The sequence below is a fragment of the Misgurnus anguillicaudatus genome, chromosome 20, assembly GCF_027580225.2.
Source record: "Misgurnus anguillicaudatus chromosome 20, ASM2758022v2, whole genome shotgun sequence".
Lineage (NCBI taxonomy): Eukaryota > Metazoa > Chordata > Actinopteri > Cypriniformes > Cobitidae > Misgurnus > Misgurnus anguillicaudatus.
Genome location: NC_073356.2, coordinates 24,246,289 through 24,265,027, shown reverse-complemented (window position 1 = coordinate 24,265,027; position 18,739 = coordinate 24,246,289). Strand labels below are relative to the sequence as shown.

The window sequence follows — 18,739 nt, the reverse complement described above, 5'->3', positions numbered from 1 at the left end:
ACTCAGACATCCTTGCTTGTGTAAAAGCGCACTGTTTATCATTGCTGTTGTCTCTGTTTGGAGTGGTCTGAACGTCAAGGTCAAAAGATGCTTAGTGTTTGACAGAATATCTCCCAAACTGCTTTGAAACAAAACAGCCAGCACGCACAAAGGTTTTCCTAAGACACATGCACTGTATACCACATTTTTATGTTAAACAGATTGACATTTAAGTAATTTTTTGGTAAACTGTGACCTAATCTTACATGGTCGCACCCCTTTTTTGCATTCTAGGTGGAGTCTTATTGCATCATGTCTGGTTAGGACACAGTGTAAAGCTACACTGTAAAAATTACTTGTTGCACGTAAATTCCTAAGTTTAATAAATTTGAAATTACAATTTTAACTTTCTTGGCTAGTGAGGAGTCTCAATAAATGACAAAAATAAAGTTGAAATAACTTAAGCTAATACAACTTTGTTTTTATAATTTATAGCAACTCAATAAAGTTAAAATGAATTGTAAATTCAAGTTGATTATACTTGAAGGATTTGTCCACTTTCTTAAAAAAAAAAAATTGTTTTTTTGAGGAAAACATTCTAGGAATTTTCTCATTTTAATGGACTTTAATGGACCCCAACACTTAACAGTTTTAATGCAGTTTAAAATTGCAGTTTCAAAGGACTTATCTAGCGAAACGATTGTCATTTTTGATAAGAAAAATAAAAATATGCACTTTTAAACCACAACTTCTCATCTATTTCCGGTCCTGTGACGTGCCAGCGCGACCTCACGTAATTGCCGTGGAAAGGTCACGTGTTACATATATGAAACGCACATTTGGGGACCATTTAAAAAACAATAAACTGACAAAAAGACATTAATTAGTATCATTCGACATACAACAACGTCGGAACGGTCCTCTTTCTCCACACTTGTAAAAACTGGGGCGTAGTTTCGCATACGTCATCCGTGACCTCTTGACGTGATGACGTATTACGTTAGGTCGCGTTAACGCGTCACAGGACCAGAGATAGACGAGAAGTTGTTCTTTAAAAGTGCATTTTTTTTCAAAAATGACGATCGTTTCGCCAGACAAGACCCTTATGCCTCATTTGAGATTGTTTAGAGTCCTTTGAAACTGCAATTTTAAACTGCATTAAAACTAATAAGTGTTGGAGTCCATTAAAGTCCATTAAAATGAGAAAAATCCTGGAATGTTTTCCTCAAAAAACATAATTTCTTCTCGACTAAACAAAGAAAGACATCAACATTTTGGATGACATGGTGGTGAGGATTTTTTAAGAAAATTGACTAATCCTTTAAAAATTTAAGTGCAACATGGACATTTTTTTTAAATGTAGGTACACCCTAACCAGTGCAAAAAATAAAGTGATGAAGAAAATAAACAACAAAGTTATCTAATTTTTTGCATCTCTCATTACAATTTATAAATATAAAAAAAAATACTTTACAGATCACAAATCCATTTGTGTTGAGTTTCGACTACTGCCACCTGTAGGTACAGAAAGGGATTGCCGTTGGGTGTTGACCGTCGGATTGGTGTGTGATGATAGCTTGACCCATACGCAGCCAACACATGTTAGCCCTTTGTTGGCGTTGATTTGGTGTCATACAGGTTGAGTACATGACGGCCGCACTATTCAGTGGTGTGCCGTTTCTCTTTCCATGTATGCTTGAAAACAAAATAATTTAGCTTTTCTAAAATGCAAAAGGTGGATTGTGTGACGTTCGCGGACCGTATGGAAAATGTCAGCGCCATTTCCGTCCTCTGCTCAGACCTGAAGCGAGCCTCTGTGTTTACACACTGTCTGATATTGCTCTTCAGGTGGCTAATCTATGTGAAATGGCACCACAGAGACCCGGTCTATCTCTCCAGCCTCATTTATATTCTACCACATTAACGCAGGATCAGTCTGATATCCAGACAGCTGGGGCGCAGGCGTGTGTGCTCACACGCTCGCCTTGTTTGTTCACTTTGCGACAGAATGGCCTCTGTGCCTCTGTTCCATATGTGTGTATGTGTGTAGCCAGCCATTTCGGGCAGTATTCAAAGTCAGCATCTACCAACGAGCTGAGGAGGCAAACAGCACAGCTGCGCTGGACTCAGCAAGATCATCGCAACGCAGATAATGGCAGCGCGTTGAAGTCTGCGCCTGTGACTCAATCTCCCGCGGTCAGGCGACCTTCACCTTGCGTCTCTGCCAGTAAATGGTGAATGATTTTCTGCCTGATAAATAAACGTCCGTTGCTTTAGCCCGGTGACCTCTCTGATGCTGCTGTATCTTTTGCATTTGGTGTGAAATGAAACCATCTCTGTATTTGATGCTCAAATTGTGTGATATTGAAAAACATTCCTGTGTTTACATGTATGTAATGTGTTCATCATATAAGGTTTGAGACTGAATCGTATATGCACCTTATAAATGTATTTGGCACCCTAATTTTTCCAACCACATGTGATCATATTATCCAGATGGTGAGGTGCTGCTCACTAGAGGAGAGAATTTGTGCTGCAAAATGACACTGAAATGAAAAATGGATGTATGAATAATTTGCATGTGTGTGTTTGTGTAGGTATGACTACCGTGAAATGCTGCACAATTCCACCTTCTGCCTGGTGCCGCGAGGACGACGACTGGGTTCCTTTCGCTTCCTGGAGGCTCTGCAGGTAAACTCATGCATACATAGACATACACACACCTGCATTTCTTTATTTTATTTTTTCCAAAAGGTTTATTTCTTTCTTCTTTTCTTTCTCTTTCTGTCTTGCCATCTTTTATTTACTTAATTCCTTAAATCTTTTTTCCTCCTATTCCTTTCTTTTCTTTCCTTCTTTTCCTCCTGTCTTCCTTTCATTCTTTCCTTTCTTTTATCATCTTTTCTTTTTTTCCTCTTCCTCCTTTTATGTCCTAGTTTTTTTCTTTTATTGTGTTCATTATTTCCTTTTATCCTTCCTTTGTCTTCCTATCCTCATTTTTCTTCCTTCTGTCCTTATTTACTCCCTTTCTTTTCCTTACTACTTACCTTCTTTCCATTCCTTTCCTCTTTTTTCTTCTTATAATTTCCTTTCAATCATTCTTTTCTTCTTTAAAAATGTTATTTTTTCCCTTTCTTCCTTCCTTCCTTTCATCTTTCCTTATTTTTCTTTCTCTACCTTTTCATTCCCTTCCTCCTTTTATATCCTCTTTTTTTCTTTTAAAGTTTTCTTTCTTTATTTCCTTTTATCCTTCTTTTTTCTTCCTATCCTAATTTTCCTTTCATCTTTCTTTTTCTTCGTTCCATCCTTCCTTCCATCACTTCATTCCTTTCTTCATTTTTCTTATCTTTTCCTTCCAAGCCTCCCTTCTGTTTTTTCTTCTTTTAGTAGATTTCCTTGTATCCTTTTCTTCATATCCTCATTTCCATCCTTCCATCCTCATTTTCTCCCTACGTTGTCTTTCTTTTCATCATTCCTTTCCTCATTTCCCTTCTTCCATACTTTCTTTCTCTTGTTTTCCTTCTCTTTCTTTCTTTCTATATTTCTATCTTCCTTTCTATCTTCCTTTCTATCTTCCTGTCTTTTTTCCCCTAATTTTCTTCTTTTCATTATTCCATCATTCCTTTTCTTGTTTTTCTTCCTTCCTCTTTTCATTCCATTGCTCCTTATTTCTTTTAAAGTTTTCTTTCCTTTCATCCTTCCTTTCTTCCTATCCTCATTTTCCATCCTTCTATCCTTATTTTCTCCCTACCTTCCATCTTTCTTTTTCTTCGTTCCATTCTTCCGTCATCACTTCATTCCTTTCTTTATTTTTCTTATCTTTTCCTTTCCATCCTCCTTTCCTTTTTTCTTCTTTTAGTATGTTTTTTCTTTCCTTTATCCTTTCATTTTCTTCCTATCTCATTTTCCATTCGTCTGTCCTTATTATCTCTCTCTTGTCTTTCTCTTCATCATTCCTTTACTCATTTCCCTTCTTTCTTTCTATTGTATTCCTTCTTTCTTCCGTTCTTTTCCCCCTAATTTTCTGAATTTCATTATTCCATCATTCCTTTTCTTGTTTTTCTACCTTCCTCTTTTCATTCCATTGCTCCTTATTTCTTTTAAAGTTTTCTTTCCTTTCATCCTTCCTTTCATCCTATCCTCATTTTCCTTCCTTCAATCCTTATTTTCCCCTACCCTCCATCTTTCTTTTCCTTCTCCCTCCCATCCTTTCCATCTCTTCTTTTCATTCCTTTTCTCATTTTTCTTCTGATCTGTTTCTTTCCTTTCTTTCTGTTTTTAGTTTGTTCTTTCTTTCCCTTCATCCTCCATTTTTCTTCCTATCCTCATTTTTATCCTTCTGTCCTTATTTTCTCCCTACATTCTGTCTTTTTTTTCATCTTTCCTTTTCATTCCTTTCCTCGTGTGTCTCCCTCTCTCCCTTCCTTCCTTTTTCTGCCTATCCTCATGTTCTTTCCTTATTCTCCCTACATTCCATCTTTCTTTTTCTTCATTCCACCCTTCCTTCCATCACTTCAGTTCTTTCTTCATTTTTCTTATCTTTTCCTTTCTATCCTCCTTTCCTTTTTTCTTCTTTTAGTATGCTCTTCTTTCTTTTCTTTTATCCTTCCTTTTTCTTCATATCCTCATTTTCCATCCTTCCATCCTTATTTTCTCCCTACCTTCTGTCTTTCTTTTTATCATTCCTTTCCTCATTTCCCTTCTTTCCATACTTTCCTTCCTCTCTTTTCATTCCCTTTTTCCTTTTATGTTGTCTGTTTTTGTTTTATAGTTTTCTTTCCTTTCATCCTTCCTTTCTTCCTATCCTTATTTGTCTTCCTTCAATCCTTACTTTTCCCTACCCTCCATCTTTCTTTTCCTTCCTCCCTCCATCTTTCTTTTCCTTCCTCCCTCCCATCCTTTACATCTCTTCTTTTCCTTCCAATCCTCTGTTTCTTTCCTTTCTTTCTGTTTTTAGAATGTTCTTTCTTTCCCTTCACCCTCCATTTTTCTTCATATCCTCATTTTCTATCCTTCTGTCCTTATTTTCTCCCTACCTTCTGTCTTTCTTTTCATCTTTCCTTTTCATTCCTTTTCTTAAGTGTCTCCCTTCCTTCCTTCCTTCCTTTTTCTGCCTATCCTCATGTTTGTTCCTTCTATCCATATTTTCTCCCTACATTCCATCTTTCTTTTTCTTCATTCCATCCTTCCTTTCATCACTTCATTCCTTTTTTCATTTTTCTTATCTTTTCCTTCCAATCCTACTTTCCTTTTATCTCCTTTTAGTATCTTCTTTCTTTTCTTTTATCTTTCTTTTTTCTTCATATCCCATTTTCCATCCTTCCATCTTTATTTTCTCTCTACCTTCTGTCTTTCTTTTCTCCCTACCTTCTGTTTTTCTTTTATTATTCCTTTCCTCATTTCTATTGTATTCCTTCTTTCTTCCTTCCTTTTTCCACTAATTTTCTTTATTTCATAATTTCTTTTCTTGTTTTTCATCCTTTCTTTCTTTTCTTTTCATTCCCTTTCTCCTTTTTTGTCTTCTTTTTTCTTTTAAAGTTTTCTTCCCTTTCATCCTTCCTTTCTTTCTTCCTATCCTTATTTTCCTTCCTTCAATCCTTATTTTTCCCCTACCCTCCATCTTTCTTTTCATCTTTCCTTTTCATTCCTTTCCTCGTGTCTCCCTTCCTTCCTTCCTTTCCTTTGTATTCTGTCTCTTCCTTTCTTCTATTTTTAAAAATAGTTAATCCCTATAACCTCTCATCCCATCGTTATTCACAAACCTCTGTCTATCCCTTTTTTTTTACAAACAAATGAATGCCCTTTTTCACTAGCTGACTGATTTTTTTTTGCATTAAGTCATTTTGGGACATTCTCAAAAACATGTGCCTCACAATTATTGTAAAACTATTACATGCCCACACACACACACTTTGACATTTGCCGTCTTTCCAATAAAACACCCTGCTTCAGTTCTTTAATCCTGCAGCACACACTCCCGATTGTATGTGTGTAAGCCGTATGCCCTACAGCTCTGTGCTCAGCTGACACCTTAATGCCCTTTGGTGTAGCAGGTCCTCATTACGTCAAATAGCCGTCAGACACAACAGCTGCTCATCTGTCTTTTCTGCACATCTCCTGAACTTCAAAGGAGACTCACTTTTCTAACCTTCATACTTTCTCTGTTTGCTGTTATACCTTCTAACTGCAAATTTTGTAAATGGGTTTAGTGGTGTGCTCTGTAGCTGTTTGTAGGCTGAGCTCTTCGTGTCAGTGTTAATAACAAGGCTAAAGGCTCTTCTGCCGTTCGGTGGAAGCCATTTAATATGTGTCCTATTGTGTTGCTGTTTATTGTTGATATGTGGCCTCCTTTATCGTGTGGTCTAATAATCAAATCACTGCACCCATGACTCACATGATGACCCCATCACTGTGTGTATGTGTTTCCAGGCGGCTTGTGTACCGGTTATGTTGAGTAATGGTTGGGAACTCCCGTTCTCTGAGGTCATCGACTGGAACACAGCCGCTGTGATCGGGGACGAAAGGCTTCTGCTACAGGTCAGATTGCTATTTTTTTCTATCCTTTATACAGTGTCTATTGTTTTCGGTCTATTGTTTTGCAACCTCTCACTCTTAAATATTGGCGCTTTGTCAAATACACTCAATTGTCTCTCCATTCCGAGTTCCTCATTCTGATCCTGCTGGAAGAACCATCACAAGCATGTTTCTCCTTTAAACTAGCTGGCTACATACAGTACCTAGAAAGCATTGTGTTACCCTGCATTTGACATTTTTATCCCTAAATTCTAAACTAAACTAAATTCTTCTTTGGTCATCAAGATGATGTATTTAAATATTTTGGACTGCAAAACTGATTTCTTCATGCATTAAAGTCGCTTGAATGGAACTCGACATCATAGCTTAAAGTCTCAATAAAATACATTTTATTAAAAAAAATTTTACCTTTTTTTATTCATAAACTTCAATCAAAATCTAAAAATGTATTTCCTCAGCTTAGGCGTGAGCGTCCGTTAACTCTCCAACTCTCAGTCTGATGCCAGTTTTATTCTGAATGAAATGCCTCCTTTTCTATATCCAATCAAAGCACAGTGGAAAACACAAGCCACGCCCACTATTTGCCACGCATTATATTCTGTTTTATTCGGAAATAATAAGTAATGTCGGTCGTGAGTTCCGGTTCACAGGTACTTTAAATACACAAACCAATGAATATGCAAAATAGTTACCGCATCCTCTCGGGCACACCAGCTTGGGCTACCTGATCCACTTGTTCAACAAAATCAAACCATGTTTTTAAAACTGACTTTGGTAAGATGCAGTTTTCAAGAGACCCGCCCCACACATACGCAACTCTGGCAACGATTGGCTACGAGTGTGTTCGGTACTTGGCCCGACTCCCCTTTCCGAAGCCAGGGTTCCCACGTGTCCTTGAAATACTTGAAAGTTTGTGAATCTGGGGGGAAAATTCAAGGCCTTGCGAAGTTTTTGAAAATATACATACATAGATACAGGTCATTGAAAGTGCTTGAATCTATTTTATGCAAGAAGTTTTCTGGAAAAAAAATCTATATTATTCCCTGTGTAGTGTGGGATAATATTATACAAATTCTAGACTTTTTAAGCACACGTGCTAAACTGTTCCCTTTAAATGCTTATATCTTCTGTATGCGAATGTTAATTCACACCAAAATGCTTTTTTGCATAGTTGTGTTTGACACATGAAAACGTCTCGGGTTACGTATGTAACTGTTGTTCCCTGAGAATGGAACGTCTCCCTGCTTCTTCCTCGCCATACTTCCTGCGTCCCTGTAACGCCGTCTTTGGCAATATTTCAGATAGCGATATACTTCCTGGCTCCCAGTCACCCTGTCTTTGTCGTTCAACCTTACCATTGGTTGAATTTGATATAGACGTTCAGACACACTTACACCTGGAGGCGTCCCCAAAGTGTCACCGCAGTAACGCAGCGCGAGTTCCCTCAAAAGGGAACTGAAACAATGTATCTTAAAAGTTACAGGATGTAACTCTGCTCTCACTTGAAATGTGTCCCCACATTTAGTCCTTGAATTTGAGGGTATTGGACCTGGAAAGTCCTTGAAAGCCCTCGAATTTGAAGTTAACTAAGGTGTGGGAACCCTGTAAAGTCGTTTTCAAAAATTGAGCAACCCGCCTTTAAAGCACATTAAAACACCACCATGGACATATGAACAACTTAAAAACTTGAGTTCTAAGGCTGCAGAGAAGGCAATCCCAGAATGCATTGCGATAAAAATCATGGATTCAAATAAATCTAATTATAAATGTTTATCTCATTCAGCACTGAAATGTATTTAAGTTCTTTAAAGATCCGTTTAAAATATATATATTGATTTTCACACAATCTGTGAAATGTGTGGTTGTTTTATGTAATTGATACGCTTAGAGCATTGTATAGCTGAGCAACATCTAGACCTTAAATTCAGTATAAATCTGTTGTCAATGCTCCCGTGCTGTGCAGTTATTGTGTGCAGCCTGTGAGGAGCGTTCAATATCAATCACTACAGAACGCTGCCCTCAAAGCCAGCTGTCTGTGTAGGCAATATACAGCAAGACGGCACTTTTAGCTATTGCTTGTGCCCCTGTAGCCCAATTGGTAGAGCATTGCGTTAGTGGCAAAAAGGGTCATGATGAGGTTTGATCCCCAGGGAACACACATAATAAAAAATTTACACCTTGTAATTCACTGTAAATCGCTTTGGATGAAAATGCTAAATGCATAAATGCAACATATTGTGAGCTAATTTGTGGTGGTTCTTCAGCAGCGGGATAATGCAGATTATTCAATTTACCCTATTTTGACTGGACATGCACCTGTTGTACACTCCGCTCTTTTTCCCCTCTTCAGTATGTTTTCTGTTTCGATTTGGTCGTTGTGCCGAGCGCTCATGCATAACCGTCTCGCTGCCGTGTGCTAGTTTTCCTCTCTTTCTCTCTTTGCAGATCCCATCCACGGTGCGCTCCATTCATCAGGATAAGATTCTGGCTCTACGACAGCAGACGCAGTTCTTGTGGGAGGCTTACTTCTCCTCTGTGGAAAAGATTGTGTTCACTACTTTAGAAGTAAGCAATGGCCGTTCAGTCATTCTACCTTAAGCTGTCACACACACATACATACCACAACCGTGACGCCCACGGGAGTCTGGATTTTGAGTTAAAGTAATTTAAACGAAACCATGGAGCTGTTCAAGGTAAGTTTATTAAAAGTTGTGGTTTGTGCACTTTCACAAGGCAGGTTTAATTTTACACATCCTCTTTTTCGTCATGTGCTAAATGATTCATGGCCTCGGTTCAATAACCTCTCGCCCTGAGAAAGACGCACGTGGGAAAATCATTAGCTTGACTAGCACTTTAGATACGTTTCAAAGGGATTTGTTTGACAGACCGCTTTCGTATAGATTAGACAAAATGCAAACATTTGCGCACCTCTTTTAGCCTCTGACAACGTCATACAGACAAGCGTCTACAATCAACAAATCACGGCAGTTAACCCCAGAACACAGGGTTGTCAAACCTTTCCGACCTCCAACGGCGTAGGTGCAACGTCATTGCAATTACAGCCAGCATCCGAAGAGATGCTTTCATCCGCTGCCCTCCATTTGGAAGATTGCGGCCATCCTGTTTCAAGATTGAGTCGTCAATCACACGTCGTAAGTCCCTGAAAGTGAGGACTTTCAGCTGAGCGAGAGGAACGGCCTTTCATCACCCTTCAGATTGGGTTTTTAGGATGACAGGTGGGCTTCTGTTATGGGAAAGATGACAGGTGGGGGTTCTGTGATGGGAAAGACCACTGCTTAATCTCAATGCTTGTCAAATGGAGCAGAGGGAAAACAAAGGGAAAGCGCTCAAATTGCTTTCATGCAGTGTTTTAGTCTTTATTTTTTTCACCCATCTGCCAAAGTCACTATATTTGCACCTCCAGTAGTTGTTGCATGGTGAGATTCACAACAATTTATTCTTGTGACACACTCATATTCACTTCTTTTAAATATAAATCACCAAATGTTTCTAGACTGAAACATGCACTGCAAAAAATGACTTTCTTACTTAGTATTTTTGTCTTGTTTTCAGTAAAAATATCTAAAAATTCTTAAATTAAGATGGATTTTTTTTGATGAGCAAAATGGCCTAGGAAAAAAGTCTGGTTTTTAGACAAAAAATATACTTAAAATAAATTGGTGCTTAAAACAAGCAAAGAAATCTGCCAATGGAATAAAAAAAAAAAATTTATTAAAATAAGTTAACTTTTTTCTAGTGCTGGGCAAAGATTAATCGCGATTAATCACATACAAAATAAAAGTGTGTTTTTTTTGCATAATATGTGTGTGTGTACTGCGTGTAATTATTATAAATATTTAACCACACACACACACACACACATTCTGGTTTCCATGTTTTGTGGGGACATTCCATAGACGTAATGCATTTTATACCACACAAACTGTATATTCTATTCCCCTTACCTACCCCAATCCCTAACCCCAACCATCACACAAAACTTTCTGATACTTCACATTCTTAATAAACATCATTCTGTTTGATTTATAAGCATGTTTCCTCATGGGGACATCAAAATGTCCCCACAAGGTCACAAAAACAATGGTATTTCTATCTTTATGGGGACAATTCGTCCCCACAACGTGATAATTACCAGGTACACACACACACACATATATATATATTCATTTCAGAAAATGTTAAATTATATATTAAAAAAATTATTTATATATACATAATAATTACACACAGCACACACGTATATTATGCCAAAAATCACTTATTTTGTATGCGATTAATCACGATTAATCTTTGTCCAGCACTACATTTTTTTTCATAAACACTTAATTCAAGAAATTTTTTCTTATTCCATTTGGAGATTTTTTTTTTGCTTGTTTTAAGCACAAATTCGCTTACATTTTATATTTTTTGTCTAAAAATTAGACTTATTTTCCCAGGTAATTTTGCTCATCAAGAAAATACATCTTAATTTAAGATTTTTTTTATATTTTTACTGAAAACAAGGCAAAAAAACAACTAACTAAGAAAGTAATTTTTGCAGTGCGCAATCGGTTCTCTATTGGTCTTAATAAGTAAGGGATATTGTATAGGCAGCCAGTGCATTACACTTGAAGGGGCTTATTTCGCGATAACATTATATGTGGTGCTCTTTCGAAAATGAACCGGATAACTGCACATGGCTGTTTAAAAGCAAACAATAATAGCCCCGTCTTTGTGTAGTTAAATTAAGCTCGTAACTTTGCACAGTCAGTCAGCAATAAGGTATCGAGCCAGCTTACATTATTTGTTAAATAATGTTAAATTCAGATATTCTTGTTAGATCCGTCTGTTGTTTTTACCGGATAACCACCGCGGAGCAGAGTTTTCTCCGCAGCTCGGCATTATTGTAGTCAGAAGAACAGGCTTTCAGCGGAGCAGGTAGACTAAATTTGGATGTCTTTCTTCACAAAAACATGTCAAACTAAACAGAGAAGATATTCATATGCTGACCGAGCAGTCTGTTATGTAGTCTATGCTTTTTTTGTTCGCTCCGGGTTCTTCCTTGGTGTTTTGAGTCTGTTTACATGATGATAGCGTACTTTGTCAAGTCCTCAAACTTTAAACTTAATTTGCGTTTGGGTATTATATTTGGTATAATAACATTTCTGTAAGATCAAACAGTACTGAATTCGTACTAACGACCGACTCGAAACTATTTCTACTAAATACAAAACACGCATGTCTTAATTAACGTAATTTAAATAAACAAATTTTCGAATATTCGTTCTTTATGAGCTTAAATATTCAAATACTAAATTACTGGAAAATGCCCATACCTACTATTTACATCATAAGTAAGGTAAGGAACATAAAATATTGATTTGAAATATTTTTTGCTAATGTTTTACCAATGCAGACCTTCCAAGAGGAAGACCTGTTTTCTTTCAGATAAGACGTTTAAATGTCCAAACACACGATTTAGTTTATTTGTTTGTAAATACAATGTCATATATATTATTAAAAACATGTTTATATTTAATATTTGTGTAATATTAAACTGTACCTGTCAAAATGATTTGCAGCATTTGGGTTATCGTGTTTTATTAGTTTTGTGAATAACAAACCTGCAAATGTCGCAACTGGCCAATCAAAATCAAGCATTGCAACAAGCCGTGTAATAAAGTGTTTTATCCCAAAGTTCACCTTGCAATAAAGCTATCAATGGAAGTAGTAGAAAGTAAATCTTTGCTGAACACATTTTACAGCTGTGTTTGTGTCTTTACAAACTGTTTATGTATTTGTGGGCACGCAATGAAGTTAAATGCAAGGGAATCTCACCATCTGATGAATGCACTCAAATGATCCAGCTGCTACTCTGTGAATTCTGCAAGCCTTTATCATTTGTGCTGCAAAAGTGCCTTCAAGCTAGTATTAGAAATCTGGAATGAAGACACGATCGCAGTGACATCTAGCTCATTCCTGTTGCCAATGATTAGTCGGTCACTAAGCCAAGCCGTTTTCACACCAAGGGGCACAATATAAACCAAAAACAGCAGCAGCGGCAGGAAAAAACACGATCAGTCTTTGTCTCTTTTTATAGCAGCCATTCGCAGCCGACGGTCTCGCTCAAGGCCAAGGAAGCGATCGGTTTTCTTTATAGGAACAGACGATTGGCACGATGAAGATGGTGAAATCGCTGAAGCATTTGATGATTTGTCTTGTACTTTATGGACCAGGAGCTTCACCCCAGTTGAAGTTTCAATTCCAAATGTTAATTTCACACAGATCTCTTTAGATGACATTTTTTTAGATTGAGATTTTGTTTGGTATGTCCACAAGTTATGCTTAAGATGTGTTTGTTTGTTTGTTTGTTTAGAAATCATTCAGGACCGAGTACTTCAGCAGACTTCCAGGAGCAATCTGATGTGGAACAGTCATCCCGGTGGTCTTTTTACACTGCCCATGTACTCCTCTTATCTGGGCGACTTCCCTTTCCACTATGCTGAACTTGGTAATTCAACATCATGGTTCAATCCAACGGTTAACCTCAGTTGTGTCTAACGTCTCTCTGTATACTGTGAACTATGTAAGCCATTGTCTTTAAAAGTGTAGTGGTAACGTTGTCTGTGATCCGTTAAGTTTTCTATACGCAAGTTATTCTTTTATACTCCTATATTCTTTTTTATACTCAATGCTCTGTTTTAATGATTTCACTTAACCATATTCATAAACATTTTAGCTTTTTCAATCAAATATTACTGATTTAACAGGTACAAAGGAAATACACAGCAAAAAACAACTTTCTTACTCAGTATTTTTGTCTTGTTTTCAGTAGAAATATCTAAAAATTCTTAAATCAAGATGTATTTTCTTGATGAGGAAAACGACCCAAGAAATCTAGTTTTTAGACAAAAAATATACAATTTAATGAATTTTTGCTAAAACAAGCAAAAATATCTGCCAATGGGATGAGATTTTGCTTGAATTAAGTGTTTAAGAAAAAATAAATCTTATTTTTTTCTCACCCCATTGGCAGATATTTTTGGTTGTTTTAAGCACAAATTCACTTAAATTGTATAATTTTTGTCTAAAAAATAGACTTTTTCTTAGGTCATCAAGAAAATACGTCTTGATTTAAGAACTTTTAGATATTTCTACTGAAAAATAGACAAAAATACTAAGTAAGAAAGTCATTTTTGCAGTGTTTAACTTTGTTGGTGATTCCAATATTTGGCTTAAACCTTAGGGTAGCGTTGTTGTCTAATTTAGCCTACTAAATTAAATTAATTATGGCTTTATTTGTGCTCACACTGCAAAAAAAATACTTAGCATTTTCTAAATGGGCAAAATTACCTAAAAAATCTCTAGTTTTTAAACAAAAATATAAAATTTAAGTGCATTTGGGCTTAAAACAAGCAAAAAAATCTGCAAATGGGGAAATAACTTTTTTTACCCCATTGGCAATTTTTTTTGCTTGTTTTACAAATTAAATCATTTTTTAAATTTAATTTAATTTTTAACTTATTTTCTTACACTGCAAAAAATATTTTCAAGAAAAAAAATTCTTTGTATTTTTGTCTTGTTTTCAGTAAAAATTCTTAAATTAAGATGCTTTTTCTTGATGAGCAAAACGTCTAGTTTTTAGACAAAAAATATCAAATTTAAGTGATTTTGTGCATAAACACTAAAAAAATCTGCCAATGGGGTAAGCGAAATATCGCAAACATTTTTCTTAAACACTAATTCAAGAAATATTTGCTTACCCCATTGGCAGTTTTTTTTTTTTTGTTTTATGCACAAAATCACTTAAATTTGATATTTTTGGTCTAAAAGCTAGACTTATTTTCTTGGGTCGTTTTGCTCATCAAGAAAATGCATTTTAATTTAAGAATTTGAAGATATTTGAACTGAAAACAAGACAAAAACTAATTAGAGTCATTTTTGCAGTACACATGGCATTTACATTAGTGTCCACACTAGCATATGATTTATGACATTCACTACTATACATGAGAAGCTCACAAAACCGTTTTGGACGTAGCCAAAGTCTGTGAATCTTTTATAAACTTCTTCTGTATGACGTTTTGAGGTTACATTCAAATGTTTTTGGATTTAAAGAGCTTTGACGGAGAGGAATTATGGGACCAAAGATTCCCTTTCATCTTTTACAGACACGAGTCTCATCATTACCAAATTTGTGTCTGCACTACCAGTTGTTACCTCCTTTATCAGCCTCAGATTTATTTTTAAACACCCTCTCCCATCACCCCTTAATTGCAGGGTTGCCTTGATATCTACAAATTTAACCACGTAGCTAAGTGACAGCCATTGTACAATGTGATAGATTATCGACCGTCCTCTGTAATTGCATCGCAAAATCCATATTCGCATCTAAAGTCGTGCATTGCCGCAGATGCTAATGCAGCACACGTGTCTTTCCATCTTAATCTGCACCGCTTGTCGGAGCAATCGATATGAAACTGTTGATCGAGCACCTCTTGTTAGTAGGAAAAAATGTGGGTGTACCCAAAAAAAGGCAGGAATTGTCATCATGCGTTTGTGCCGTGGTCAACAAGGCAGAGATTAAATGGTTAATGCGTTAATCCTTCTATTGTTTCAAATTATAGTTGGAGTTGGGCATATTTAACCCAACAATGGGTTCATACAAGCATGCATTTTTTCAAGTGTGCAGGTTTGCAAGAATGATTTTTCATGTGCCTGATATATTCTCCAATTAGAAGTGCAGAAAATGCAAGAAAATCCCAGTAAGTTTAAGATTTATGTCTTGGTGGAACTAATTCTCGCTCTCTTTTGTAGGGATCAAGCCGAATTCCAAGTTCACGGCTGTAATCCATGCTGTCACCCCTCTGGTTTCTCAATCTCAACCCATTCTTAAGCTCCTCGTCTCAGTGGCCAAGTCCCAGTATTGTGCTCAGGTAATAACCTCCTCTTTTTCAGATTCATAGCTATGTGGTCAGCACACATGCTAGGACAGATTAAGCATTGCTCATTCAGGAGAGAGACCGAATCCTGAGAAGTTCGATGACCACCGTTCTCTCTCCAAATAAATTCCTCTATCGCGTCTAATATTTTATCCCAAACAAAAACAAGGACATTCGTGTTTAGAATTCAATGTAATGTCACACAGGCATATTCAATGTTGTTTGCCCCTTAAAAGTGATAAGTGAATATGTGAGTGTTTGAAAGCAATTCAAAACATCATCTTTTCCGTGCATCTAGATGCTTCGTCTCCGCCACCCCCTCAGTTTAAACCCCGCTTGAACCTCGGGGACTAATTCCGAGTCCTGGAATCCCAACAGCCCTTTCGTTTCCATGGCATCCACTGCTTTCTGAAGTGTTTACCACCCTGGGAACCAAAACGTATTGATTCCTCTTCAGTTTGCCAGAGAGACGGAGGCCGGTGGGGGAGGAGTAGAGGTGGTGAATTAAATGCTACGTGTCCCCGCTGAGTACGTGAAGCATGTTGCGCTCACACAAGCTGGCGCTTTTCTCAGACTGTCTCCTCTCGTCTCCGCAGGAGGGCTTGACAAGATTCGGCTGTCGAACGTTCGGCTTTTGTGTTTCAATCCAGCGCGCCGTATTTCGGTTAAAGCGGAGAGTTAGGGAATGCAATGCTTGCCCTTTAGCTCCGGAGGAAAGGAAGCGGAGAGGGGGACGAAAAGAAAGATCGGTTTTTGAGCTAGTTCTGGCAAGTAACCGAGACTCGGGCCCACCGCTGTGAGCGAACGTTTGCACGCAAGTGTGCGTTTGATGCCTGCATACCTCAACCTCCGAAACGGGGATGTTGATAAACACCAACTCTGATGCATTGCAGAGGAAGCTACAGCTAATAAAACTTCCGACTTCATCACACCTCATACCAACTCCGTCAACACCGTAGGATTTCATTCCAGGTCCTTTCCCAACCTCTCACGTCCGCGGCATCCATTAAGCGGCCTGCGTTATCAGAAATCCAACCTTCGGGCTTTGTTTTGTTTCTAAGAGTTTAAGTAGTTTAATTATGTCTCCGATCTTATTATAGATTAAGAATACTTAAGAGTTTGAAGAGCGTCCTGATCCTTCTGCATGTAATATCATTAGACGGTAGAGCTTTCATTTATTACGTTCTGCTCTGTGCTTCGAGAGCTGCGTGACTCTGCGATTGGGAGTTAATGAAATGAAAGATGCAGTTAAGTAAAAGGCTCGATGGCTGTTTATATCACCAGCGCTTTAAAATGGGTGAATTAATATAGTGCATTTTCATTTCGAACGGCTCTCAGCTCATGGTAAAAAGTTCGCTTTTGTCTGAGCGCTTGAATAAACTGATAAAAGCCTTTTGAAGCAGAATATTACTGGAGAATATGTGCTAATGTTTTGACAAAGACCTGACTTTTTATTTCCAATCACATGGTTATCTCCATTTTTTTTAATGCATTTAACTTTCCATTTCAGTGTGTTGTTGAATGTAAACACGCTCCTGATTGAAACGTTCCTGAAAAAGTACCACAGTGCTCTTTAATAGTTATTGGGATGTGTCCAAACACTTGTGCGCACTTAATGGGTTATTTTACCCTCTTCTGCGAAACTCCCTTTTTAGATCAGAGACACACAGACGCTTTGAGAGGAAGGGCCCTTATAAAACACTTCACGTGAAACTTTTACGAGTGTTAACATAAAACCAGAATTACTTTGGCCAGAGGTGTCATGATTCATGCGAAGGCACTTCAATGTGATAAAACAAAATGAATATGATTGAATATGGTAATGACATGTTGTAAAATAAAACCAGTATTGTCTAGCATAGTTGGGACATTTTGTAAGGTGTTTGAGTATCGCTATCACGAAAATTAATCAGAACTTCACCACCAAACATGAATTTAAGGGTTGGAGCCTCAAGTCCCCTGAGGTGTTAAATCAAAAATGATGTTAAAATGACCACTTTGTAGGTGTGAGCAAAAATGTGCCGTTTTTGGGTGTGTCCTTTTAAATGCAAATGAGCTGAACTCTACACTAAATGGCAGTGCCGTGGTTGGATAGTGTAGGTACTATCCCCTTCTGAAATCACAAGGGGAGCCAAATTTCAACCTATTTTTTTCACATGCTTGAAGAGAATGATTTACCTAAACTAAGTTACTGGGTTGATCTTTTTCACATTTTCTAGGTTAATAGAAGCACCAATTATAGCACTTAAACATGGAAAAAGTCTGATTTTCATGATATGTCCCCTTTAAGAAGTGACTTGTTTGATATTCACTTGGTTTTTTTTTTGACACATTCTGAATGTTATTTTAATTTATTCATTTTATTTTTCCACCAATGACAAGTTTTTACGGCAATCAATATTTCCGCTATTATCCACCAGCTTGCGCTCTTACCCAACTTCGCATCCACTAAGGGCAAAAACAGTTAAAGCTCTGTGTATGTTTTGATCATCACTCTGAATCTGATTTCTAAAAAAAGTCCTTTACAAAATTGCAATTATTTGAGCTTTTTTCTCAAAATGTTGTATTTTTGAAGAAACCTACCCATATTTGAGAGGTGATATAAAGAGAACAAATAAAGATAGGATGAAACTTTTTTTGTTTGAAAGCAAGATGGTCTGTTCTTTCAATTTGATATGTTGTATGTTTATATATTTAAAGAAGAACATTTTCTGAAAGGCATTAAACTGTTGTGAAAATCATAAAAAATGGTGACGCTGGCAACTTTAAAAAAAATGCTGGCAGGGAAAGAGTGAAAGTATAATCAAATTCAATAATGATGTTTTATAAAAAAAAATCAATAATGTTTCAGCAAAAATACATAAAGTATGAATCTTTTCTAAGGATCTAAATTTTTTATGCTTTTTCAGATTATTGTATTGTGGAATTGTGACAAGCCTTTACCTGCCAAACATCGATGGCCAGCCACCTCAATGCCCATTATTGTAATCGAAGGAGAGAACAAGGTGAGACCCACTTTCACATTTTACTTTTGAGGCTTTATCCGAAGCTACTTACAGTACATGTACTTACAGTACATTCAAGCTATACAGTTTTTTAATATGTGTTCCCATGACCTTTTGCACTGCTACAGAAACACTTTATGCAAGATGTAACACTTGATTGCCTTTTCCAGCTGTCACTTTGAAATGTGTGTTTTAACTAGACAGCTTATTTCCCCTTAAAGGAATATTACATTTTCTTAAAAGAAAAATCCAGATAATTTACTCACCACCATGTCATCC

General features: G+C 37.0%; 1 protein-coding gene across 3 annotated transcripts in view; it reads left to right on the top strand.

Moving 5' to 3' along the window:
* ext1b (exostosin glycosyltransferase 1b) overlaps positions 1 to 18,739 on the top strand; it is a 93,684-nt gene that overhangs the window by 63,382 nt on the left and 11,563 nt on the right. For all 3 annotated transcript variants that reach the window (XM_073858349.1, XM_073858350.1, XM_073858348.1), the window contains 6 exons: positions 2,577 to 2,670; positions 6,409 to 6,516; positions 8,959 to 9,078; positions 12,892 to 13,024; positions 15,331 to 15,449; positions 18,365 to 18,460. In XM_073858349.1, coding sequence (XP_073714450.1) covers positions 2,577 to 2,670; positions 6,409 to 6,516; positions 8,959 to 9,078; positions 12,892 to 13,024; positions 15,331 to 15,449; positions 18,365 to 18,460 — 670 coding nt within the window. The remainder of the gene's footprint in view (positions 1 to 2,576; positions 2,671 to 6,408; positions 6,517 to 8,958; positions 9,079 to 12,891; positions 13,025 to 15,330; positions 15,450 to 18,364; positions 18,461 to 18,739) is intronic.